This window comes from Carlito syrichta, unplaced genomic scaffold (genome assembly GCF_000164805.1).
Source record: "Carlito syrichta isolate Samal-C Ts95f unplaced genomic scaffold, Tarsius_syrichta-2.0.1 Scaffold316252, whole genome shotgun sequence".
NCBI classification, from domain to species: Eukaryota; Metazoa; Chordata; class Mammalia; order Primates; family Tarsiidae; genus Carlito; species Carlito syrichta.
The window spans coordinates 121,796-149,775 of record NW_007260348.1 but is presented as its reverse complement, the minus strand read 5'-3'; the positions used below and the strand labels follow the sequence as shown (position 1 = coordinate 149,775).

General features: G+C 43.7%; 1 protein-coding gene and 1 pseudogene across 3 annotated transcripts in view; both read right to left on the bottom strand.

Annotated features, from left to right (window-relative positions):
- Positions 1-338: 338 nt before the first annotated feature.
- On the bottom strand, positions 339-15,608 carry LOC103276587 (annotated as a pseudogene). The gene is made up of 3 exons (XR_002481316.1): positions 15,537-15,608; positions 2,930-2,998; positions 339-846 (listed from the first exon to the last, which is right to left on the bottom strand). The product of XR_002481316.1 is annotated as a 40S ribosomal protein S19 pseudogene (transcript).
- SLC18A1 (solute carrier family 18 member A1) overlaps positions 15,353-27,980 on the bottom strand; it is a 32,959-nt gene continuing 20,331 nt past the window's right edge. For both annotated transcript variants that reach the window (XM_008073990.1, XM_008073991.1), the window contains exons 11-16: positions 20,672-20,750; positions 19,659-19,710; positions 17,808-17,871; positions 17,447-17,566; positions 17,090-17,223; positions 15,353-15,975 (exon numbers count right to left, since the gene is read on the bottom strand). In XM_008073990.1, the coding sequence (XP_008072181.1) occupies positions 15,862-15,975; positions 17,090-17,223; positions 17,447-17,566; positions 17,808-17,871; positions 19,659-19,710; positions 20,672-20,750 (563 nt within the window). In that variant the 3' untranslated portion in view covers positions 15,353-15,861. The remainder of the gene's footprint in view (positions 15,976-17,089; positions 17,224-17,446; positions 17,567-17,807; positions 17,872-19,658; positions 19,711-20,671; positions 20,751-27,980) is intronic.

Sequence of the window (27,980 nt, the reverse complement as noted above, 5' to 3'; positions counted from 1 at the left end):
GAGTTGGGGGGAAGACTCATGTCCTTGCCATTTCCAGCTGCTAGAAGTCACCCACTTGGCTCATGGCCCCTTCTCCATCTTCAAAGCCAGCAATGTCCGAGCCCTTCTGCTGTCACATGGCCTTCTGGCTGTGACCTCAGCTGGGAAAGTTTCTCTTCCTTTAAGGATTGTTTTGATTGGGTCTACCCCAGAATAATCCAGGATAATCTTCTTATCTCAAGTTATTAACCTTAATCACATCTGCAAAGTCCCTTTATGTCACAGGTTGCATATTCACGGTTCCACAGATTAAGATGTGGACATTTTGGACCCATCATTATTTTATCATTCTGCCATTATTATTATTTTTTACAAATGAGGCAATTTATTAACCCAGCATCATTTGTTCTAATGCTTCTTGTTGGCAGCTGCCACCTGTCTGGCGATTCTGTCCAGATCTCTCTGTCCCTGAGGTGTCAGTTTGCGGCCCTCATCCTGGTCCTTTTCCACCATTTTCAGCTCCCCCAGAGCTTGAAGGACCCAGCGGGCCACACTCTTGGAACCTTGCCTGAAGTGGTTGAGCAGGATGCTGTTTCTCTGACATCGTCTCCGCAGATCTTGGTCAAGGAGCCAACCCCAGGCACCACCCTGAAGGTACAGGTGCCATGCTGTGGAAGCAGCTTGTGTGTAGAACCAGTTCTCATCGTTGGGAGCAAGCTCTTCATGCTTGGTCAACTTGACCATGTCCACCCATTCAGGAACTTTCAGCTTCCCAGACTTTTTGAGGGAGGCTGCCAGAGCTCTGACAAATGCCTGCTGGTTCACATCTTTTTTGGTAACTCTGGATATCGTGTGGCCTCCATGCTGCTAGCCAGGGGAAAGGGCTCCACTATTATTATTTGTTACATTCCAAGTGCTAGAGCAAAGAATGAAAAAGATATTCCTTACTTCATGAAGCTTACACTCTGCTTATGGAAACAGGCTTGTAAATAGCCCTGACATCATGGCTGCTTATAAAACATGGGCTCTGTGAAAGCACTGAGGAGGGAGCATTAGCTCTGCCTGGAGATAACAGCGACAGGTTCCCAGGGAGGATGCTACTTCCACTGAGATGAATCAAGACTAGCACTTATTGGATGCTGCTGTGGTTTGAATGTCTCCTCCAAAATTCATGTTGAATGTCATCTCCCATGTGACAATATTAAAAGGTGGGTCCTAATGGCTATCATTAATAAAACAACAACAACAGATGCTGGTGAGAATGCGGAGAAAAGGGAATGCTTCTACACTGCTGGTGGGAATGCAAACTAGTGCAACCTCTTCGAAAAACAGTGTGGCGATTTCTGAAAGAACTGGAAATTGACCTTCCATATGACCCAGAAACCCCCCTATTGGGAATATAGCCGGAGAAACTCAAATCATTCTACAAAAAAGATACCTGCACACGTATGTTTGTTGCAGCTCTATTCACAATAGCAAAAACATGGAACCAACCACACTACCCATCGAAACTGGACTGAATTTTTCAAAAGTGGTATATATACACAATAGAATAATATGAAGGCATAAAAAAGGACAAACATATGGACTTTGCAGTAACTTGGATGGATTTAGAGTCTATTATACTCAGTGTTCTATCACAGAAACAAAGAAGAGAGTACCATATCTTCTCACTCATAAGTAGATCTTGAAACAATTATCATAATAGTATAAGAAAGGAATTGGCAGTAGTGGGAAACAGCCAGGGGAAGAGGGGGTATTGACAGTAGAGGGAAACTGCTAGGACTAATACAGACACTAACTGGCCAGAGTTAGTGTAGACCCCACAGGTTAAGGACTCAGTGCCACAAGACCATGCCCACTTCAGACACCAATCGCAAGTCCTGAGCTGCCCATACTTCTGATGGACTACAAATCAGAGGTTCCTGCAGTCCCTTCCTCAGGTTCGATTATTTCCTGAGCTCATAGAACTTAGGAAAGCACTTTACTTACTTTTGCCAGTTTGTTATAAAGGATACAACTCAGAAACACCCAAATAGGAGAGATGAATGGGGCAAGGTATGGGGGTGAAGGGCAGGAGGTGGGGTTTCCATGACCTCTCTGGATGTACCATCCTCCCACACCTTGAAGTGTTCACCAACCTGGCAGCTCTCTGAGTCCCATCATTGAGGGGCTGTTTGTGGATGTTCATTGCATAAGCATGATTGATTACATCATTGGCCACTGGTGACTGAACTCAATCTCTCCAGCCTCTCCCCCTCCCCAGGTCTGAAAGTTTCAAGCTTCTTATCAAAACTTGGTCTGTCAACCAGCCCCCATCCTGAAGCTATCTAGGGGCCTGACCTCATTAGGACAAAAGATCGCTTCCACCCTTATCTGTTAGGAGATTCCTAGAGGTTGGAGCTCCGTGCTGAGAACCAGAGACAAAAACCAAACATTCTCTATGACACACCAGTGACACAGCCGTGGAGGCCATGAGACTTCAGAGGCAGGAGAGGGCCAATCACCCTCACAGAAGGTTTGAGTGGGGCAGGAAAAGACTTGCCCCTACTGACTCCAGACAGATGGTAAGTTCAATACCAAAGTGAGCTCCTAAGCTGCAGTGACCATCCCAGTGGTTGTGGTTAGCTCTCCAAGGTGTCTCACCACTCAAAACTTCCTGGGCCATGAATTTGGAACTCACCTGAACATGCACTTTGAACCCTAACTGCCTCTGTGCATTCCTGCATTGAAAGGCACAATAAATGTTAACTATTATTATTTTTAGTTTTTTATTTAAAATTTCCCCTAGAGATCTGCCAAGCACTCGGATAGCAGGCAATACTTGTGGCACTGAAGTTGGCCACTAGCTGTCACTTTAACATAAGCCATGGGCACACCAGGTTAGCTACTTTTTAGGATTGTCCTTGGAAGAAAACAGCCCAAGAAAACACAGTCCTCATCCACTTACTTCAAGAGCTTGGAGAAGTTCAGAAGCAAGGCAGAGGGGCCGCCATGCTTTGGCTTGAGCAGGCCGGAGCTGCAAGGGAAGAAAAGGCTGTAGACGAGGGCAAAGGGGGAGAGAGAGGACAGAATGCAGAAAGTCAACTTTACTTAAAATTGGTTCGTGTGTGTGAAGCCCAGAATAATTAGTAGCTAATAAACGCTCAATATATCAACATCAAGTCTCAGAATCTGGCTTAGACACATCCATATCAGCTTTCCAGTTCTAGTTCCGTGTTCAACCCATTTAGTGTGGGCTCTACTGTCCTCTTGTGGAAGTGATAGGAACTGACCTTTACTTGTGGTTGAGCCAGTCAGGCATAAATACTGGAAATCTAGGCACAATTTCACTGTGAGAGCTGAAATGGAGTTAGGTAGGCGGCGTGGCTCAAGGAGGAGGAAGGTGGGAGCAGATGAAAGTAGCATAGTTTCTTTCTCTCTCTCTCTCTTTCGAGTTGGCGTCTCACTCCTGTCGCCCAGGCTGGAGTGGCACCTCAGCTTCGACCTGCTGGGCTTAGGCGATCCTTCTGCCTCAGCCTTCCAAGTAGCTAGAATTACAGATGCACAGCACCACAACCGTCTAGTTTTTGTGATTTTTCGTATGATGTGGTCTCACCAAGTTGCCCGGGCTGGTCTCGAACCCCCCGGGCTCAGGCAATCCTCCCGTCTCGGCCTCCCAAAGTGCTGGGATGACAGGCTGAACCACGGTACCCGGCCAACATAGCATATTTCTTAAAATATGCAGAACGTTTTCTGTAACCTAGTAACAGTGTAGTAATAATTCTCTGCTGCTAAAAAGAGCCTTGTGTTAAGTTTTGTTCATGAGTAGAAAGTGTTTGTTGGGATGTTGGTTTACAGAGGGAAGAGCTCAGACGTTGAAGTCAGACCAACATGAGATCAAATCTGAGCTCTTCTGCTTGTTATTTAGGTGAATATGTAGAGCACAAGTTGATGATTTAAGCTCGCAGGCTCAGTTTTCTGATCTGTAAAACGGAGGTCATAATGCCTAACCCCGGGGAATGAAGTGAGAGGACACATTTAAGAGGACCGACATGTCAGAGACTTCCCTTCAAGAAATAATTGGGCAAAATTATACAATCCTGATATGAAAAATAAGAAAGAGAGACCTGCATAAGTGGAGAAGTATGTATGAAATTCAGGAACCGTCCAAAGTAATTTTTTTTTTTTTTTTTGAGTTGGAGTCTCACTCGGTTGCCCAGACTGGAGTGTAGTGGCCACTCCCGGCGATCCTTCCGCCTCAGCCTTCCGAGTAGCTGTAATTACAGGCATGCGCTACCACACCTGGCTGATTTTTTGATTTATTGTAGAGATGAGGTCTCGCTGCCCAGGTGGGTCTCGAACCCGCGGGCTCAGGCAATTCACTCACCTCAGCCTCCCAAAGGCGCGGGATTACAGGCTGAGCCACCGAGCCCGGCTTGGTCAAAGTAATTGATGGGGATAGAAGTCGGAACAGTGATTACCTCTGGAGGTCGTAGGTATTGGCTAAGAAGGGGCACCAGGGAGTCGTCCGAAGGGCTGTGCTCTATATTTTGAGCTGAGTGGTTGTTGCATACACACATTTATCAGACATACACCATTTATGCACTTTACTAAAAGATACCATACACAATTTTTAAAAAGAAGGGGGAAGAGGAAGAAGAGGAAAAAGAAGAAGAGGAGAAGAGCAAGAAGAAGAAAAAAGGAATTTGAAAACTGCGGCAAGATCGTGATGTCAGCATTTTTAACTCTGTCCCACACCCCAGCCCCCACTCCTTCTAAGTGCTCATTATATGACCTGTATCGGTTCTGGAAACAATGAGAAGAAACATCCACAAGCAGAGACTATGAAGAATTTCTGCTGGCACAGATTAGAGCAGATAAAGATGGACTAACCTGTGGTTCAGCCCCGGTGAAGGGAAAGCCTGTGGGAGTGAGTGGAAGTGATTTCCATAAGAAAATCCTTGGCTCTGAGTGGCAGAAGCTGGAGGTCAGGGTGGACAAAAGGGCAACCAGAGTGGAGCTGGGGACATAGATTTTGCTGCTACCACCATTTCTAGAAAGTGCGCCAGATGCGAGGTCAATACAGAGTGGGATTCTCACACCATGCCCCTAGCCTTGAGTGCCAGGCACATTGTGCATGCCAAAAGCACATTCTGCTAGGGCTCTGCCCCAGTCAATTGCTAAGAAGAGTCATCATGCCAGTTAGAGAAAGAAAGCATGTAACTTCAGATCACACCAGCAAATGTGAAAAATAAACACAGGTCCATAGACCAAACTCTCTTCCACGTTTGACTCTAATTAAAACTGTGAGTAATTTTCCCCCATCTTTCTTTAAATGAACTTTTAAAAAGAATTTTATTTTAAATATGTGGGGTATAATTCAGAGTTAGGTATACAAATGTTCGTTATACAGGTACCCCTGTTGATGAGGTGTGCCACCCCCTCCCCTGGGAGTTTCCTGCAACTGCCAATCCCACCCCTGCCCTCCCCTGGCAGTTTCCCTCTACTGCCAATCCCTTTCTTATAGTAATTCAAGGTTCACTTATGATGTGATACTCGGTTCTTTGTTTATGTGATAGATCACTCAGTATTATAGACTCTAAGTCCATCCAAATTGCTGCAAAGTTCATAATTTTGTCCTTCTTTGTGGCTGTGTAATGTTCCATCGTGTACATGTACCACATTTAAAAAAATCCAGTCCTCTTTTGATGGGCAGCTCGGTTGGTTCCATGTTTTTGCTATTGTAAATAATGCTGCAATAAATATGTGTGTGCAGTTATCTTTTTCTTTTTCTTTTTTTTTTTGATTTATTGTAGAGATGCGGTCTCGCCAAGTTGCCCAGGCGGGTCTCGAACCCGCGGGCTCAGGCAATCCACTCACCTCAGCCTCCCAAAGGCACGGGATTACAGGCTGAATCACCGAGCCCGGCTAGGTATCTTTTTCATAGAGTGATTTGAGTTCCTCTGGGTATATTCACAGGAGGGAGATTGGGGGGTTGTATAGGAGGTCGATTTTTAGATCTTTTAGGAACTGCCACACTGTTTTCCACAGAGGCTGTACTAGTTTACACTCCCACCAACAGTGTAGAAGTGTTCCCTTTTTGCCACATTCTTTCCAGTATCTGTTATTTTTGAGTTATTGATGATGGCTGTCCTGACTGGAGTTAGGTGGTATCTCAGTGTGGTTTTAATTTGCATTTCTTTGATGACTAATGAGGCTGAGCTTTTTTTCATGTATCTGTTGGCTGTTCATATGTCTTCTTTTGAGAAGTGTCTATTCCTATCTTTTGCCCACTTTGTAATGGGGTTGTTTGGTTTTTTTTCTTTTTGGCACATTTGAGTTCCGTGTAGATCCTAGATGTTAGGCCTTTGTCAGATATACAGTTGGCAAATATTTTTTCCCAGTCTGTGGGCTGTCTCCCCATTGAGCTGGAAACATTTTAATAAAGACTGATGTAAGCTCTGTTAGCTACTGCATGAAAGGATTTAGAAGGTCAGATTTTGGATGAATAGACAATAGATAGAAAGACAGAGATGTAGAACTATAGAAAGATGAAAGATAAAAATGACTTTTTGGACACTGTTGAAATGAAAATGTTAGAGAAAAACTGATGAGAAAATGAGCAAAAGTGAGATGTCTGAATACCAAAGTCATGCAGAAGGAGATGCCAATTTTAAAAAAAATAAAGTCAACTTGTATCAAAGAAAGCAAGAAATAGGAATTGAAGGTGACGCAAGACATGGGACCGAAAAAAAAAAGCAGATTGATGCCAAGGGAAAAAACATGTATATAAGTCCTCAGTCCTATCCACATGATCTGAAGTAACCGATAGCCCACTCACCATCAGAGTGGCAGGGTTTATTGTATGGAAACATGGAACCAGAGAGGCTACAAACTGAGGACACATGGCGTAGTCAGGGGAGAGATACCACACTTAAACTAGTGAGAGTGGCTAGGCTGAGAATCTGCTCCTCCATTAGACACACTTTGCTCCAAAAATATTGGCCCCATCCATCCCCACCACCAGGAGGAAGAGTTTCTACTTGAGAAATTTAGAAACAAGACCTACAGGCGCTGATTATGAGGAGTTCTCCAATAAAAGGGCCAACTTCCACCAGTCACCCCAAGAACTCCCAAGCGTTAGTCATGCATGTAGACTTCCAGAAGTTTTTTTTTTTAATGCATTTCAAGACATTTGAAGAAAGCCTCCATAGTAAAACAGTGCAAAACAAGCAAACATGAGAACCGAGGAAAGAGCAGAGAACAAAAAAATAGCTCGAACCTCTCCCCTAGAGAGATAAAAAATATTGCAACCATGAAACGAGATTAGGTTCTATAAGAAATTAGCCCTTATGAATTAAATTATGATAACTAAAAAAAATTTACAAAGAACAGTGGAATGTAGCAGAGAAAAATCTCTCAGAGAAAGAAATAAAATAAATTAAAATGATTGAATAGGAGGAAAAAGGAAGAAAATTAATCAATCCAGGGAGCCCAATATCCAACTAAGAGAATTTCCAGAAAGAAATAAAAAAAAAAGAATGGGATAGCACAATAAAATTCCTAGAACAGAGAGCATAATTTTCCAGATTGAAAGGCTGTTAGGTGTGCAGCACTAAGAATAAAAAAGACTCACTGTAGAATTTCAGAAGACCTGGATTAAGATCCTAGAAACTAAAAGCAACAGCAGATCCCATTCAAAGGATAGAGAGTCAAATGACCCTGGGCTTTTCAACAGTAATGCTGAAACCCGAAGACAAAGATGCCTGAGAAAATATGAGGAAAAATGATCTTTATCTCAGAATTCTACACCCAGATTTCAGGCACCTGATGTCCCAAATTGTTTACCTCCTTTGCACCCATCTGAGGAAGTTATTGGAGGATGTGCTTCACCCAAGAATGGAAATGTACCATAAAAGAGGAAGAAACTACATCCGGGAAACTGAGGATCCAGTTCAGAAGAGCAGCACATGGAAACCCCAGTTGGGTAGCCACAGAGGCGGGTTTGAGACGGAGTCCAGAGGATATAGGGCTGGAGGTATGTCTCCAGGAAACAAATCAAGTTGATAGTTTACCTGCTATGCTCAAAAATGAATAGTAAGAGGAGTTTTATAAATCTCCTGGAGGACTTGAGAAAAATGAATGAGAGCAATCTGGAAAACAAAGCCACAGAGCAAATCCAGCAACAATAAAGCAGGAATCATCAACTCCATGAACAACAAAACAGAGCAAGAAAATGAAATCAGACACCATCCCTGGTTCAGCATCAAGCAATGCTAATGTAATCATAATAATGCAAATAATTATTAAGTTAACAAATTGTGATATAACCATGTGTGGAGATTGAAAAGCAGGGAAAGGTGCTGGTAAAAATACTCAATCTCAGCTGGGCTCGATGGCTCAGCCTGTAATCCCAGCGCTTTGAGAGGCTGAGGTGAGTGTATTGCCTGAGCCCGCGGGATCGAGACCCGCCTGGGCAACTTGGCAAGACCTCATCTCTACAATAAATCGAAAAAATTAGCCAGGCGTGATAGTGCACGCCTGTAGTTCCAGCTACTCGGAAGGCTGAGGCGGAAGGATCGCCGGAGCCCAGCAGGTCGAGGCTGCGGTGGGCGGGAGCCGTCACTGCACTCCAGTCTGGGCAGCAGAGTGAGACTCCAACTCAAAAACAAAAAAACAAAAAAACCCTCAATCTTCACCTTCCATTAAAGGAAGACAATAGATTGTGTCAAAAGATGTAAAATCAAGAAAGAATCAAGTGAGAGGATTTCTTAGCCATAAAAAATAAAGTTAAATTAAAAATGATAAAAGAGATAAAAATGTGAAAGTGAAAGATAAGATTCAGGAACAGGGAATGATGACACAAAAGACTGCTGGTTTTTTTAGTCATACATCTGAGTTTTTTAATATCTGATTTTAAAACTTACTACAAAGTTACATGAATCAAGACACTGAGATACTAGTGGAAAGAATGACAAACACATGAATATAATAAAACTGACAGCCCAGAAATAAGTCCTCATGTTTGCAGTCATTTGACTTTCAAAAAGGCTGCCAAGAAAATTTAATGAAGAAAGAATAGTCTTTTCAACAAATGGCGCTGGGGCAACTAGTTATTCACATGCAAAGGAATAAATTTGGACCCTGACCTAACACCATATACAAAAATTAACACAAAATGAACCAAGTATCAAAATATAAGAGCTAAGCCTAAGAACCCTTAGAAGAAAGCACAGGCATGAATCTTCATGACATAGACTAGGCAACAATTTCTTAGATATCATGCCAAAAGCATAAGCAATAAGAAAAATTGATACATGAACTTCATCAAAATTAGAACTATTTATGCTCCAGAAAACACCATCAAGAAAGTGAAAAGATAACCCACAGAATAGAAGAAAATATATGCAAATCACATTTCTAGTAAGGGATTTGTATGTAGAATAAAAAATACAACTTAATAAAGAGACAAATAACCATTTGAAAAACTGGGTATAGGATCTAAATAGACATTTCCACAAAGAAGATAAAAATGGCCAATAAATACATGAAAAGATGCTCAACATCATCAGTCATTAAGGAACTGCAAATCAATACCATAAAGAGATGCCATTGTACACACACTATAATGGCTATGGTCAAAAAGACAAAATAACAAATGTTGGTAAGGATGTGGAGAAATTGGGACCCTCATACACTGTTTGTGGGAATATAAAATGGGTGCAGTTACTTTTAAAAAAGCGTAGCAGTTCCTCAAGTTTTAACACAAGTTACTATAGAACCCAACGGTTTTACTTCTTTTTTTTTTTTTACAGAAATGTGGGGTACAATTCAGGGTTAGGTATACAAACGTTGATTATGCAGGTACCCTTGTTGATGAGTTTTGCCCCTCCCTCCCCTAGCAGTCTCCCTCAACTGCCAATCCCACCCCCCCTCCCCTGGAAGTTTCACACTACTGGCAATCCCTTTCTTATAGTATTATGATAATTGTTCAAGGTCCGCTTATGAGTGAGAGCATATGGTACTCTGTTCTTTGTTTCTATGATAGATCACGGAGTATGATCAACTCTAAATCCATTCAAGTTGCTGTGAAGTTCATACGCTTGTCCTTCTTTATGGCTGCATAATATGCCATTGTATATATGTACCACATTCTTTAAATTCAGTCCAGCTTTGATGGGCAGCATGGTTGCTTCCATGTTTTTGCTATTGTGAACAATGCTGCAATAAACATGTGTGTGCAAGTATCTTTTTTGCAGAATGATTTGAGTTCTTCTGGGCATATTCTTAATAGTGGAATTGCTGAGTCATATAGAAGGTCAATTTCTAGTTCTTTCAGAAATCGCCACACTGTCTTCCAAAGAGGCTGCACTAGTTTGCATTCCCACCAGCAGTGTCTAAGTGTTCCTTTTTCTCCGCATCCTCGCCAGCATCTCTTGTTGTTTCATTAATGACGACCAGTCTTACTGGGGTTAGGTGGTATCTCAATATGGTTTTGATTTGCATTTCTCTGATGATGAGTGAGACTGAGCACTTTTTCATGTGTCTGTTGGCTGCCCATATATCTTCTTTTGAGAAATATCTATTCATGTCTTTTGCCCACTTTTCAATGGGGCTGTTTGTTTTTTTCCTTTTGGTGTGTTTGAGTTCCTTGTAGATCCTAGATGTTAGGCCTTTGTCAGATATAACTATTTTACTTCTAAGTACATACTCAGGGAAAAATGAAAACATATTTTCACACAAAAATGTGTACAGAAATGTTCATAGCAACATTATTGATAATAGCCAAAAGGTGGACACAACCGAAATGTTCAGCTAATGAATGAATAAATGAAATGCAATATATCCATATGATGAGATGTTATTTAGCAATAAAAAATAAATACCAATATGTGCTACAATAGTGATCCCCAATCTTTTCAGCATCAGGTACTGGTTTCATGGATTACAGTTTTTCCAAGGACTGGGGGTTGGGGGAGGTGGGATGGGGTATGGCTTCAAGAGGATTCAAGCATATAACATTTATCGTGCGCTTGATTTCTATTATTATTACACTGTAATATAAAATGAGATTATTATACAACTTGCTATAAAAAAAGAGACATGGATGGAAGTGGTAAATAAAACAATGGGCGGGCCACACATGGACTATAATAAGCATCGAATTCTGACTTAAAGCCTGTCACCAGATGCACCTATACAATTGAAGTACATCGGCTCACTTGCCAGTCACTGACATGAGGGTTTTGATAGGAGTCTGCAAGCAATTGATTTATTATGGTTCCTGGGCAAACTTCACTACTAACATTACTCTGTATTTGCAACCACTCCCCAGTGCTAGCATCACCACCTCACTCCACCTCAGATCATCAGGCATTAGATTCTCATAAGGAGCACGAAACCTTGATCCCTCATATGCACGGTTCATGATAAGGTTCGTGCTCCTAGAGAATCTAATGCTGCGACTGATCTGACAGGGGGCGGAGCTCAGACAATAATGCGAGTGATGAGGACCAGTTGTAAATCCAGATGAAACTTCACTGGCTTGCCCACCACTCACTTCTTGCTGTGTAGCCCAGTTCCTAACAGGCCATGAACTGATACTGGTCCATGGCCCAGAAGTTGGAGACCCCTGTGCTACAACACAGATGAACCTTGAAAACAATATGCTCAGTGAAAGAAGCAAGTCTCAGAAGAAGGCAGTCCTTTTATACACAAAGTGTCCAGAATAGGAAAATCTACAGAGACAGATTGCTAGTGATTGCCTGGGACTGGAGGGCGAGATTGGGAGAAAACTCAGGAATGGTTAATGAGCACAGGATTTCTTTCTGGGTTGATGAAAATGTTCCCAAAGTTGCTTGTGGTGATGGTTGCCCAACTATGTGAATATACTGAAAGCCATTGAGTAGTACGCTTTAAATGAATGAATCATATGGTGTGTGGTGATAGCTCAATAAGGCTGTTATCCAAAATGGCTGTTATGAGAGTTAAACCACACACCATAAATTTGTAGATAGGCTGGGCTCGGTGGCTCAGCCTGTAATCCCAGCACTTTGGGAGGCCGAGGTGAGTGGATTACCTGAGCCTGGGCAACTTGGCGAGACTTCATCTCTACAATAAATCAAAACTAGCTGGGCGTGGTAGCACACGCCTGTAGTTCCAGCTACCTGGAAGGCTGAGGCGGAAGGATGGCCGGAGCCCAGCAGGTCGAGGCTGCAGTGGCCGGGAGCATGCCACTGCACTCCAGCCTGGGCGGCAGAGTAAGACTCCAACTCAAAAAAAAAAAATGTAGATAAATTATGTTTAAATGACTGAAAATGGCAGTCACAGATTTTTGTTTTGTATTACGATCTAGCATGTACTGCTTGCTGCTTTGATGCCTACTTAGATCTCATCCAACCTTTGTGATCCTGTTAAGGTCGTTCCTTCTCCTGAGGAGAAGAAAGGAAAGCTGAAGACGGGGACAGGGAAGAATGAAGTTGAACCCCCACCTTACTTGATATACAAAAATTAACACAAAATGGGAAGGGGTTAGACAAAGGAAAGAAGAGGGAACACCCTTTATTTCTACTACTTCTCTGAAAGCAGAAAATCAAACCTCAAGTCATGTTTGTGTTTCTGGCGTGACGCCGGAGCTCCGGGCTGACCTCTCAGCTTTGTCTCTGGCTCTTCACTCAGGCCCTGCCCCTGGAGCTCACTGAAAGCCACTCAAAAACGAGACAGTGGCAGGTGGAACCACAGAAAGCTATATCTACAGAAGTTGATGCTAAACGTCAGAGATGTGAAATGACTTGGCTCAGGTCACACAGCTCATTAGTGTCAGAGTTAGGCTAGAACCCTAGGATTAGGTCTGTTCACTCATGATTTACTCTCCCTCAACCGGTCCCTCCCACCAAGTATAGAGAGTGCTGTGTGCCAAAGCCACGTTGCTCTCGTCCTCCCTTGTTCCAGAGTAAGTTCTCCTCCCATACACAGGACTGTAGGAGTGAGCTCCAAGACGGAGTTGGGTAACACAGTGACCCTGGTGCAGGGCCTATGTGGTGAAGCCCATGTGGTGAACTTCAGCCTATGTGGTGAAGACTAACAAGTGTCAAAGACCACAGAGATACTCTGTCACACGTCCAGGGACACCCAAGGAGGCTATATGGAAGGGCTGCACTGCCCTTTCTTCACGTCATCTTTGAAGACCAACTCTTACAAGCATTATAGGGCTGCCTCCAGGAATAGAGTGCAATCTTCTTAGCAAACTTATTTTATTCAGCTTGGGCTTTATTTTGAAATAATGAGTTCCAGAAGTAGGACAACACAGTAGGATGTGATAGTCTCTAATCTTCACCCTAGTCTTGACTCTCTGGTGCTTTTGAAGTACTTCCCTGTGGCAGTACTCTGAACCTGTGAATAGCATGACTGGGTCTTTTTTTTAAAGGTGTTGGCTACTGTAATCATATCCTCTTGGGTTTGGGCCTCTCCCCATAGAATTTTCCTGTCTCCCGCCTCACTGTTCTTTCTACCACCCATTCATCATCCCAAGTGTCCTCTCTGCATTTTTTTTTCCAACTCTGTAGTTACTGACTTAATTTGTGGGACTGTAGGTTCACCCCAATGTGGATGCACCATGCTTTTGCACTTTGGAAAGAATATGTCTTCTGGTTTGTTTCCAACACTCTGAGAAAGTCCAACTCTTTTCTGGCCTGTTGAGTACAACAGCTCATTAATTCCACTTCCTTCCCTTCAAGAGGGGAAAAGACTACTTTAGATTGTTTCACAGTGGAGGCTATCTGCCATTTTATGCTACTTTTATAGAAAGCTTCTTGTGTTTCATTCTTGCGGGATTGACATTTTCATTGTTAGAAGAATTTCATGTGACCTGTGGATGTGGGATGTTTACTGTGCATTCTCTCCTTTATATCATTTGTAAGACAGCTAATAAAGACCGATTCTATTTGCGACTTTTGTAGGATTCTCCTTTTTCCATACATAAGCTATATTCATTCTCCTTAACCTTACTTCTCATTTATAACTTTTAAAAGAAGCCCTGAGTTACTCTGTGGTTCTTGGTGTTGACTCTTACCAAGAGTATTTTGAAAGTCTTAAATTATATCCATCGGCTTCCCCTTAGCCACATCTTTGTATATTGCTCAAACAATGTTAACTGGTAAGTTAGGAATGGGTTTCTCTTAAAAATGTGTTTTCTTCCTATTTTGTTAATGTGTTAATTTCTGTAACAAGTCAGGCCATTCCTATAAATCCTGTTCCATGTGGATGGGACAGTCTGCAGTGTATCAGTGCCAGGGCTTCCCACCCTACCCGCCTCACTCTCACCTTTGTAAGGAATCCCAGTGGCCGTTCACTCAGTCTGCACTTGTAGTTACAGCTTACATGTTTTGGCAAACAATTTTCTAATTTTGCTTTGGGGCGCCTTCATAATCGAAGATGTAATCCTGTCTTAATGGTAACAGAAGTCTGTCTGGTTTTTCAAATCAGGTAAGTCTAGTTAAGGCCAATCCCCTAAAATCATATTCATATTATGTCAGGTATCCATTGTCTGAGAAGTATTCATTGACAGATTCAGCTTGAATGTGCTCTGGGGATTCTGGGCTTGAACTGGATCCAGCAAACTCCTACAGAGGCAGTAATCAGAGATGGGTGTCACACCAGATAACGTCTGAAACCCCAATCTGATATCCAAATACCCCAAGACCTGCCCATCGGTGTCTCTCTATCCTATCTCCCTCTCTGTCCTTGTCATAATTTCCTACCAAGACTGTGAACCTAAATCCTTGGACTTGAACACAGAGTGTACAGTAACTTGCAGTACTGATCATTTTTGTACTGTGCATATCCTATTTGCCCAAAGAGATTGGGAGCTACTCTGGGTGGGTGCCATGTCTTCCATCTCTTGGAAAGCCTGCCACCCAATAACTGCTTCAAAAAGGTAGTACAATGTCATAACATTTATAGCACCTCCTATATTTGCCTACCCACTCTCTTCTGCTGTAAAGCAGCATGGCATTTACTGTGTCTAAATTAGGCAACAACTTGTTCATCAGCAAGTACGAACAATGCCTCATTATACTCATATTAGGAAATCCACAATCGAGAGACATTTCAGGGCAGTCTCTTTTCATCCCTTGAAATCTTGGGTCTGATACATTGAATTTTTGTGGTGGTTTTTTTCCCCTGTTCTTCTTTTACTTTGATTACTAAGAGTCTAAGAGGTTCAGGAAAGGTAGAAACACAAGGGGAGAGCATGAGGATGTCAGTAACTCCAGCACAAAACAGGCTCTTCTCCTTTCCATTTGATGTTTAAGAAAATAGAAGACCCCATTCACTGAGGGTAAAGCCATTTCAGCAACTGTAGGTTTAGCCACAGAAAAACCATGCGGCTTACAAAATAAAGCAAAGGAGTCCCTCAAGTGGCATTTGACAGCAGCCCAAGGTTTAGCACCCTTTCTCAACTCAGTTGGGAAAACCTAGGAAGGAACACAGTGAGGAACAGGATAAAACTCTTATCGTCTGTTGGGAATGTGCCAAAGAAAATCAGACAACAGAAAAAAACAGGGCTTGTCAGTCACCCCGCTGGTTTCAGGGGCGCCCTGCTCACTGCCGCCTCCATGAAATGAGTCACCCCTTGCAAAACCCGTCATGGCTCGAGTTTAATCAACCTCACAGCAGCCTGGGAGGAAGCATCACTCCGTCCTCCCACAGCAGATAGGTCACCTGGGGTGACAGAGCATAGAGGGAGAGCTACAGGTTACACAGGTGAGGAGAGAATCAGGGATGGCACCCATGGGAGGGGAGGGAAGCAGACACCCAGGGGAAAGGGAAGTGAAGCCCGCTGAGTAGCCTTGCTGAGCTGGTTCTGGAGGGCATCGTGAAATCAGGGACCACCTTCTGCTGCTACTCCTCACTGTCAGGCTCCTCATCACTGTCCTCCCCCAGGGGAAACTCCTTCGTGGGCTTCGGGGTTGCATACATCCGGGTCTCCATGGGGCAGTCCTGGCTCAGAATAGCCTGCAGCAAGAGGCAAGAAATAATTGCACATCTTTTAAAAGTCTCCCCATTCCGTCCTTCCACTAGTTTGTCCATGTCTAATGCTGCTGAGAAAAGACTCAAGAAACAGGCATAGGACCCTCTTTCTGCTTTGTGGACATGCATAGGCCTCCCGAGGTACCTAGTTTATCAACCCTGGTCAGGACAAACATCTGATATGCTGTTAATTGAATCCTAACAGCACTAGTGCAAACTATGGCAGGAAGCCAGCTGAAACTGGCATCTCTCTCTATCAGAACTTCCTGTCTTTTTTTTTTCCCTTACAGCAGCATCTATAGCCACCACTAACCCATCTAGACCCTCAGGGGTATCCCCCATGCTGCAATAAAAGGAGAGTACCTTATTAAAGAAAAATCATATGTTGTGGATCTCTTCCCTGGGCTTTTCCTACTTTAAAAGAGATAACCTGGTAATGGCACACTCGAATGAGTAAGTGAGTAAATGAATGTGACCTATGGAATTGTGCCCATTTATAGGGGAGATAACTTGGTGATTCATATCTTGCTAGTAACTACAGCAACTACAGGATGGCTTTGATGGTGCCGGTCCCCATTTTTCTTCTTTTTTTTTGAGTTGGCGTCTCACTCTGTCGCCCAGACTGGAATGCAGGGGCACGCTCCCAGCCACCGCAGCCTCGATTTGCTGGGCTCTGGCCATCCTTCCACCTCAGTCTTCTAAGTAGCCGCAACTACAGGCGCATGCTACCATGCCCGGCTCATTTTTTATTTATTGTAGAGACGAGGTCTTGCCAAGTTGCCTGGGCTGGTCTCGAACCTGTGGGCTCAGGCAATCCACTCATCTTGGCCTCCCAAAGTGCTGCGATTACAGGCTGAGCCACCGAGCCGGCCCATTAACAGCCCAGGTAAGAGAGAAAGTGGTGACTTAGAGAGAAGGGATAGTAGAGGGGCACAAAGAGGGGATAGGGATGAAAAGGGAATCAAAAAATATAACAAAGCAGAGTGATGATCAACAGAGGGAGAAAATAAGAGCACAGGGCGAGAGGGAATGAGAGAGAAATAATGGAAAGAAACAGTAGTGTGTTTTGTTTTGTTTTTAAGCTGTCAGAGCGCCTTACAAGCTTCTCCTCCTTGGCTGGGGGGTTCCGCAGGTAGTAGCAGAGAGGAGCATAGACGATGTTGATGATCCCAATGATGACCATGAGCCAGGGGAAACCGATGGCCCGCACAATGGCACCCCCAGTGGATGGGCCTGGGAGGAATACAGCAAATCCACAAGTGTTTATGGAGCCTGGCTCACATGGAAAACACTATACTAGGGGCAGCGGGTGACCCAGAGGACATCTCGAGGTCAAATACCGTGAGAACCCTAGGATAATCAGTCTCCTGTTACACTTGCTGCTGGTAAACAGTAGATAGGGAAAAGGGGGGCACCACCAGGTCCTGGGGGCTCCCCTCTGCCCCCACCAACATACCTATAGCAAAGCCCATGCAAAAGGCCACGTCGGCAATGGCATAGACACTCCCATACACTGAAGTGTGGCGCAGATCCACCAGGTGTCCCATGATGGGCATCATAGAGGAATCCACCATGCCTGTGGCCACAGCAAACAGGACACAGTCAGCCCACAGTTGATGATACACCCTCCATTTAGTCCACACTCTTTGCCTCCTGTTCTCTCACTTGGCACCAATATCTGTTCTGGGTGGGAATTATGAGCCCACCCTTCCATACCCCTGCCGGCTCTCCTCCTGTCTTTTCCCCTACCTCCTCTGATGAGAAAATGACAGGTCAATATTCAGGGGTTTCTTGTTTCCTTTGAGGGCACTTCTTACCTATGGCAAAGCCAAGCCCCGCATTGGGGCCAATGAGACCAAAAATATTGTGAGCCAGGGGAACCTGCAGGAAAAAGGAGGAAGAGTTTGTCATGACTCCAGCTGGGTCAGGTGGGGACAAGATTCAAGGGGTTTTGACGTGAATGCATTTATTAAGCATGTGCTGTGGGCCACGTACACCTTCTCTCTGTATCCTCACAGCTTCCCATGAAGAACCCTGACCTCCATCTTCAAGATGGACTGACTTGACTGGTGCCATTTGGGTTAAATGCTCTATCCACAGTTACAAGCCTGATGTGTGGCAAAATCAAGTCTGGACCTCAGACTCAACTCCATTATAGCAGATCAAGGGTCTTCTTCTATTGCACGGGAGCTTCGAACCCTTCCTCCACCCCTCCCTACCCAAATACACTTCTGTCCTCTTTCTTCATGGAATACAGTTGCCTCTCTTTTCCGTTACTGATATCACTCAGAGGTTTTTTCTGTTTGGTTGCTTTTTTGTTTTTGATTTTGTTTTGAGTCAGCTTCTCACTCTGTCACCCAGGCTAGAGTGCAGTGGCACAATCATGGCTCACCATAGCCTTGACCTGCTGGGCTCAGGTGATCCTTCCACCTCAGCCTCCTGAGTAGCTGGAACTGTAAGCATGCACCATCACACCCAGCTAAATTTTTTTGGTTTTTTTTTGTAGAGACGAGGTCTTGCTATGTTGCCTAGGCTGGTCTCATACTCCTGGGCTCAAGCAATCTACCTACCTCAGTCTCCCAAAGTGCTGGAATTACGGGTGTGAACCACCATGTCTGGTATCCCATCCAAAGGTTTTATTTAGACTGCTAACTTGGTAGTCATCAGAGCAAGAAGACAGAGAACTCAACAACCGATTAGCCCTAAGCTAGAGGGGGTAGGTGGTGTGGTCTGGATGCCACATCTGCAAACTTGTGAGATTCATCCTCACTGGCCTCCCAGTCCCCCACCGAAAACCTTTCCTTCCCTCTTTTGCGGGGGGAATACCTGTCAAAATTCATTATACTTTATCAGTAGTGTTGGCTGAGACTCACTATGGACTCACCATATGCCAGACACTATGGTTTAAGTGGGTTACCTTGACTACCCTTTGGATACCATCAGAATCCTCTCTACACAGGGGAAGACTGAGCACAGAGAGGGGAAGTTGCCAGTTCCAAGTCACACACAAAGCAAGTGTCAAAGCTGAAACAGAACCTGGAGCTTGTGCTCCTGGTCAGGACCTCTAGCCCATCTTGAGGATGATACTCATTGCCTGGCAGCCCATTTGCCTCTCCCACAAGCCAAGGAAGCTTGTATGCTTCTCACCCTCACGGGGGAGAGGAGAAAATGAAGGCTTAGCGAGCTTAAGGGGGACTCTTGAAAATGGAAAAACCCTTCTTTCTTTCTTCTACCAAGAATTCTGGTGCCAGAAGTTCAAGCATCGATGATGGTTCCCTAGGAACTCGTGGGGATCTGCTGGGGTGGGATGAGTAAATGAAGTCATAAAATGCACCATTCTGCTGGTCCCAGAAATAGATGCCAATATGTATCACTTTCTATGTCCATGCACAGAGCCTCGGACTTCTGGCCCCAGCTGCCCCACTGCCTATCCCTCTCCTTCCCCACCTCTCCTTCCCCACCTTCCCCACTCAACTGGTGGCAGCTCCTCAGTCCTACACAGAAGCAGTTCTTCTGAAAGTCCTTGCCTAGTCAACCCTCTATTCATTTTAAAGGAAAGTGGTCTTTAAATATCTGAGTATCTCTCTGTCTTTCTCTGTAACTGTCTGTTTCTCTCTCTGTCTGTCTCTCTCTGTCTCCGTCTCTCAACTAGACCTTACTATACTTACACAGAGCAAACTGGTACCTACTACCATCATCCCGACCAGGGAGCACAGCCACCTGGAAGAAAAGAGCCATCATCAAACAAGGCTAAGGGGAGAGCTCCCCTCTACCTGCCACTTTATCACCACCATGCTGGACAGTCCTACCATACTAATTCCAGCAAACCCTTAGGACCTAAGAAGATGACTGCATCTCTACATGACCAGTTCGCTCCCAGGTGAACCCTCTCCCTGTCCTCTCCTTGCCCCTTCCTTCTTCCCTGGCTCCCCATCTCTTTATATAGTAGAAACAGCGGAGATGAAATGGATCATATTATTCCTTCCCCTGGAAGAGAAATAAGCTGACCCAGAAGGTACTTGACCCTTGGGAGTAGCCCTCAAACTAAATCTATGCTGTTTCCCAGTTCCAGTTGCCTCCAACCTATCTGTATCTTATTTGGTCTTTGAGGTTTATCTCAAAAAATCCAAAAAGTACCATGCTTCTTCCCTTCTCTGATTTACCATGGCAGTGCTTTTTAAACTTATTTTTTAAATCTTTATCATGAGCCCCAAAGATGAAATTAAAGCTGTTAATCATAGTGGAGGAACAGAATCTAGACTTATACTCCTTGGCCTGAAACTTTTCCCCTAGGCAGCCTCTGGGGTGCCCCTGTAGAACTCCCTGGGGTTCCATGGAACCTTGACAACCACTGCCCCCAAAGTATTGCTTTCTTCATATATGTTCTCTGTTGGGGTTACTTTATTTCTTCAAGTGAATAGCAAATATCTGGAAAGTAAGTGTTGACCCTCATGGATCCACTGCCTCATCTACAGCAACCACCTCAGGATCATCCTTGCTCCATACTGCCCTCACCACCCACCCACCGCCCATCCTCCCAGTGGCAGTTTTTATGAGTGTCTCCTTGTCCTATATTTTCAACCTCAAAGAAGCTGGTCATCTTTCAAAGTGCAGAAACAACCTCAAAGGACTCTCCCATCTTGCATTCCTATTGTTCTTCCCAGCTCGCCAGGCTACGTACCGACCCATCTTGTTGGCCAACACACCAAAGAGGTTGGTGCCAATGAGGTATGACACGCTGGCAGGCAAGAAAGCTAGACCTGTGGAAGAACACAGATCCTCACCTTAGAACACGCCCAATTTACTCTTAAACAACTTGTCTCCTACAAGACAATGAAGTCTCCCAGTTACCTTCCAGGATCCCCAAGCCACTTTGTTTTATGGTTTGGGGATCTCTGTGCAAAGCCGAAGCATATGTCAAAGAACCCCACATCTCTGCTTTCTTCTAACTTACACTTCCTGATAAATGGTCCTGGTGAGCCATTCTCATGTATAAAAGACTGTTGATTAACTTACATACTTCCTGGGAAGTAAATTTCTGACTTGCCATTTACCTGTCCTTCTGTTTCTTGGATAAGGACCTTGGATAAGTTGCTAAACCTTTCTGAACCTTGGTTTCCACATCTGGAAAAAGCAAAGCTATGATTATATCATACAAGATTACAGTGAGGAGCAAATTAGATAATACATGTGAAAGTATTTTGCAAATTGAAGCCCTGGACACATGGCTTTTTGTGACAGTAGACTAAAGTGTTCCAGAAACATGGGCTTTGGAGTCACACAGTTCTGGGTTCATATTATGGCTTGGCCACTTGTTAGCTCTGTGACCCTGGATGGTTTACTTAACCTCTCTGAGTCTCATTCATTCATGATTCATTTTCATAAACTTTTACAATGTGCCAGGTACTCTAAGGGCTAGGAATAGAGCTGTAATTAAGATAAACAAAATCCTAGCTCTCAGGGAGCTTGTATCCCAGGGGAGGGAGACAGACAATAAACAAATAAATACATGAAAAAGATAATTTTGAAAAATGGCAAGTTCTGTGAAGAAAATTTAACATGGTGATATGGAAGAAAGAAGGGCTACCTGGAATTTGGAAGTCAGGGAAGGCTTCTCTGAGGAAGTGGCATTCAAGCTGAAACCTCAATAGTCAAAAGAGAACATTGCAAGTGGAAAACAAAAAGCAAACCAAAAGGCCTTAAAGAAGAAATCACTTAGTCTGTTCTAGGGGTAGAAAGGATGTCTGTGTGGCTGGGGCATAATGAGAAAAGTGAAGAGCGGGAAAATGCAGGTCCAAAAGAAGAATTTGGACTAGATCCCAAGGGCAGTGGGAAATTCAGGAGTGGGGGAAGATGCCATAATCTGATTTGTATTTTCTAATGTCCCTTAGAAGAATAGTTCACGAGACAAGAGTAGAAGCCAGAAGACTACAGAATTCAAGACGAATGTGATGGTGTCTCAGCTCAGAAGTCATGCTGGAGAGATGTGAATAAAATGGGAGGTTTTAGAGGTAGACTTGGTGACATTTTCTTTTTTTTTTTGAGTTGGAGTCTCACTCTGTCGCCCAGACTGGAGTGCAGTGGCCGCTTCCGGCCACCGCAGCCTCGATCTGCTGGGCTCCGGCGATCCTTCCACCTCAGCCTTCCAAGTAGCTGGAATTACAGGCATGTGCTACCACGCCCGACTGATTTTTTGATTTATTATAGAGATGAGGTCTCGCTGCCAGGCTGAGCCACCGAGCCCGGCTGACATTTTCTATCGGATTGGGTGGAGACATAGTGGGAGTGAGGAGGGGAAGGGAGAAATCAAGGATAACCTAGGTTTTTGTCTTAAGCAATTGGGTGGCTAGAGATAGGGAAGACTGGTAAGAGAGGAAGAGCTTCGGGGGGGGCATGAGAGGTTTGAAATGCCTATTAGACACACAAGCAGAGATGTCAGGCAGTTGGATATACAAGTTTAGAACTCCAAGGAGAGATAAACTTGAGATTCATTGGTTTGTACATGGTTCTTAAAGCCTGAGTGGGGGGCACAACATCAATAAGGGTACCTGATCTCAAACCAGGTGAAGTGGGGACCATAGGGAAGCCCAAACTTTAGCTGTACAATGACCACTTGTATACCTAATCCTGAATTGTACCCCACATCTTTAAAATAAAATAAAAATTTTTTAAAGTTGAAGTCCTAATTAACCCTCCCCCAAAGAAATAAAGAAAGCTCAAATACAGAAATATAGAGATCCAGGTCTGAGCCTTGAGAAACTCCAGGCTTTAAAAGTTAGCAAAGCCTGGCACTGTGGCTCATGCCTGTAATCCCAACACTTTGGGAGGCTGAGGCGAGAGGATTGCCTGAACCCAGGAGTTTGGGATCAACCTGGGCAACTTGGTGAGCCCTCATCTCTACAATAAATCAAAAAATTAGTTCCAGCTACTTGGAAGGCTGAGGCAAAAGGATCCTGAGCCCAGCAGGTCAAGACTGCAGTGGTGTGAATGTGCCACTATTCTCCAGTCTGGGTGACAGAGTGAGACTACAACTCAAAATAAATAAATTAATTAATTAAAATTTAGCATGGAAGAAAGAGATGGGAAAAGTGATGAGGACTAGCCCATGAAGTAGGTGAGAGGAGATGGAATCCAGAAGAGAATTCTGGCTTTTTACCAGAACTGGATGCTTCAACCCTAATTAGAGAGAAGGCAGTGTATGTGTGTATAGTTGCAGGGAAGTGGGTACATTTAGTGATGGAAATATACAAGTTCCCTTCTCATTGCTTTTGTTTTCTCATGAGAAGGAGGCAAAGTCAATAGCTGAGAATAATAAAAGTAAAGAGCTGGCATGTATACAAAGTTTAAATGGAGAAGTGTAAATAGTCATTTTGGAAAGGCGAAAGGACAACATAACAAGGAACTTGTAAAAAGATTGTCAGACAATGTGAAACCCACTTTAGATTTGTGGCCATAAATATAAAGTGAGTTCAGCAGCCTGGTTGTGTGTGTTCTTACAGCCTCATCCCTCTATCTTGTCTGCACCTGAGCAAACAGGTTTAACTAGATAACCGGATAGATTTAATTAGGGTTAAGTCTTTGCCAGATGACAACCCCAGAAGAAGAGATGCATTTCAAAGGAATTACATTAATGATGGATCATCAAATCCAAGCAGAGTAAAGGAAGAGATGTGAAGACATGAGCAGTGATAGAAAAAGAAAAAAAGCTGAGATCAATGAATTGGTGGTCTCAGGGTGGCCACAAATTGTTGACATGAAAATATTAGAACACCGGAGTAGGGAATGTATAAGAGGATAACTGGATTGCTTGGACTTGAGATTTCAGAGGAGATATAATTAATGCTGATGTCAAGGTGAGGGTATACATAGGATTGATTGGTTAAGGTACAGGGAAGAAATTGCCAGAGAGTAGACTAAGGAAGTAAGAGTCCAAGATGTCAGTAGGGTTATCCACCTGGATATTCAGGTCACCAAAAACGGTACAGAAGTAGAGATGAAAAGAACATGAGTCAGATATTGATAACTTTAATGAATGGGGGGAACTAAGGAGTCACTAGAGGATTGCAATGAAGAGGTATGGGGTGGTATAATCTAACAACATATTCTTCAAAGGAATTGGGGGTCTTGAAAGAGAACAGAGAAGAAATAATTCAAAAGAGAGCAAGGTCTGGCGGAACATAGACTTCCATCAAGAAGCTGCAGAAAAACAGTACTCACAGGCGCTATCCAAGTCTCGTGAGAGCAAGATGATGAAGAAAGTGTTTGGAGTAGAGAATGAGGGCATTAGGGACATTTGTCAATGGCAGGGAAATCCACAAGGCCTAGGATTTAAAAGGGGATGGAGACATGGGTCAGATTAAGATATCTCTGGAATATGAGGCTAATCATAATTTCTGTAGCATGGGTTGGTTGTGAGGTTTAAATAAAATAGTGCAAGTCGAGCATGATGCATAATACCTGGCGTAGAGTAGGAAGCATGTGTGCACTGGCCTTAACTATTATCATCATATCTGATGAGTGACAGGGGCAAGACTTGAACCCAAGCCTTCTCACTCCAACTCGCTGGTATTTCCACTACCCTGCACTTCCAGTGTGGCAGCTCAGACGACTCTGGACTGCAAGGTGAGGTTTTCTGGGGTCTTTCCAGCTTTTTCTATTCCTCTCTGTACCTAGAGAAAGTAATGCAGCCTAATTTAAAAAAAAAAAAATCATGACGATTACAAATAAGCTAAAAGTCAATAATTCACCAGTTACTGGCTGACAGTTTGTTTGCTTTTAATATTCTCTTCTATGGCGTGGAAGTAAAGCACACCTCCGTGTATTTATCTAGTCTATCATGTACAGGTGGCAATCTGCTTCAAACTGTACCTATTTGTTTATATTCAATTGCTTTTAAAAAAAACTTAGGGGTTATAACTACGCAACTGTTTCTCTAATACGTGTAAGTAAGCACCTCTAGGAAACCCACTGACTTCCTAGATATATCTACTTGATGCCATCGTAAGCGATATAAAATTTCCTGAATAAGATTTTTCTCAATCCATGTGGCTTGTTCTTTAGGATCTGCCTATTGCTTACATTTTAGCAGCATTTTGTGTGAAATAGGTGCTTTAGATTATGTGTCTATAGATACAAATATATTTTTTACAGCATATCTTTAAGGAGTGAAGGATTATACATTTTGTGGCTATCAAAATGATTTAAACAAAATATTCATAAAATAGCAATAATATTTTTATTTACTATGTCCTGTATCCCATGCACTCTTCCAATTCATTTAGAATGCATAGATCAAAACAGTCCAGAAAAATATCTTCATTTTTACCAATTAAATAAAGTGGAGTTTGTCTTAGTCTGCTTATTTGTTTGTTTGTTTGTTTGTTTGTTTTTGCTGCTATAACAGAATATTGTAAACTGAGTAATTTATTGGGGCGGGAGGAGAAATTTGTCTTACAATTCTAGACCTGGAGCCAGACTCGGTGGCTCAGCCTGTAATCCCACACCTTTGGGAGGCTGAGGTGAGTGGATTGCCTGAGCCTGCGGGTTCGAGACCCGCCTGGGCAGCAAGACCTCATCTCTACAATAAATCAAAAAATCAGCCGAGTGTGGTAGCGCGCGCCTGTAATTCCGGCTACTCGGAAGGCTGAGGTGGAAGGATCGCCGGAGCCCAGCAGGTCGAGCGGCCACTGCACTCCAGTCTGGGTGACAGAGTGAGACTCCAACTCAAAAAAACCACAAACAAACAAACAAACAAAAAAACAATTCTAGAGCTGGGAAGTCCAAGGGTATGAAATCAGCCTCTGCTTGGCCATCTGGTGAGGAACTTGTTTTGTCACAACATGGCTAAAGGGCATCACACAGAGAGACAGCACACAAGAAAGAGAGGAAAGAAGTGCCAAACTCCCCCCTTTTATAACTAACCCACTCTTGTGATAACAGTCTTAAGTTATTCATGAGAATGGTGCCTCCATGACTTCATCACCTTTCAAAGGTCCAGCCTCTCAACATGTTGTGTTGAGAATTAATTTTCCAACACATAAATTTGGGTGGACACATTCAAACCACAGCATCCCACCCCTGGCCCCCCAAATTCATGTAATTCTCACTCCATCCAAACAGTTTTAAAAGCTTTAAGTGGTTCCAGCATAAACTCCAAGTCCAAAGTCCGGAATCTCATCTAAATCAGATATGGGTGAGTCATCCTGAGACAAATTCCCTCCAGCTGTGAACCTGTGACATCAAAACAAATTACAGTTGGCCCTTTGTGTCTGCAGGTTCCACATCTTCAGATTCAACTGACCACAGATTAAAATTATTTGGAAAAAAAAAATAACAAAGCAACAATAAAAAATACAAATTAAAAATAATACAATATAACAACTATTTGCATAGCATTTACATTGTATTATATTATTTACATGATAGAAGTCATTTAGTGATTATTTACAGTATATGGGAAGATGGTATAGGTTATGTGCAAATACGATGCTATTTTATATAAGGGACTAGAGCATCCGTGGAGTTTTGTATCCAAAGGGGGTCCTGGAACCAATTCCCTATGGATACCAAGGAGATTGCATTGTATCTACTACCAAAATATACTGGTGGGACATGAATAGAGTACACATTCTCATTCCAAAAGGGAGCTAGAGGAAAGAAGAAAGGGGTAACAGCTCCCAAGGAAGTCTAATACCCAACTTTGAAAATAGCATCAAGTCTCAAAGTTGGAGAAAAATCTCCTTTGACTGCACATCCCACCTTCTGAACACACTGGGGTGGAAGGGTGCTCCCAAGGACTTAGGCTACCCTGCTGCCATGGTTTTGCTGGGCTCAGTCCATCCTGCAGCTCTCACAGGTTGGAATCTTGTGCCCAGTTCTCCCAGGATGCCACTGCATGCTGGTGACCCTATTGTTGGACAGTCTCGGAACTTCAGGTGGTCTTGGGGGTGGCCCCCAGGTTGTCTGTGACAGCATTTGAAATCTAGGTGGAGGAAGCCATGTTCCCACAGTTCTCCCATTCTGTACACCTGCAGAATTAGTACCCCAAGGACAACACCAAGGCTTGCTGTGTGTGCCCTCCAGAGTGGCTACCCAAGCCACACCTGGCTCCACTTGAGCCACAGCTAAGGCAGCTGAGGGGCACAGCACTGGCATGCAGGGAGCAAAGTCCTAAGGCTACTTTGGGCAGTGAGCCTGTGGAGGGTGGCCAAGGCTCATTCCCAAAACCATTCTGCCTTCCTAGGGCTCTAGGCCCATGAAGGGATGAGAAGGGCAGCCTCAGATATCTCTGAGAAGCTTTTTGAGGTCTTTTCACCAGTCTTGATAAATGGTACCCGGCCCCTTTCTATCCATACTAATCTCTTTAGGTCACTTAGCCACACCCTTGATGTACTCTCCCAAAGACACCATTTCCTTCTTTACATGGCCAGGCTACAGATTTACTAAATCTTTTTGTTCCATTTCTCTTAATTATACAATTCATCTTTAAGGCCTCTCTTTGCTCTCATGTGGCACTATATGCAGTTAAAAGTGGCCACACAGCAGCCTGCATGCTTCACTGCTTAGATATTTCTTCTGCCAGACATCCTAGTTCACTGCTCTTAAGCTCTGCATTTCATAAAGTACCAGGACATTGACACAAGTCTGCCAAGTTTGTTGCAACTGTATAACAAGAATGGCCTTTGCCCCAGTTCCAAATACCTAGTTCCTCATTCCATCTGAGACCTCATTAGAACGGCCTTTACTGTCCATATTTCTACCAACACTCTGGCCACAACCTTCTTAAGTAATCTTTTTTTTTTTTTGAGTTGGAGTCTCACTCTGTCGCCCAGACTGGAGTGCAGTGGTCCGGCCACCACAGCCTCGACCTGCTGGGCTCCGGCGATCCTTCCGCCTCAGCCTTCCAAGTAGCTGGAACTACAGGTGCGCACTACCACACCCGGCTAATTTTTTTATTTTATTGTAGAGATGAGGTCTCGCCAAGTTGCCCA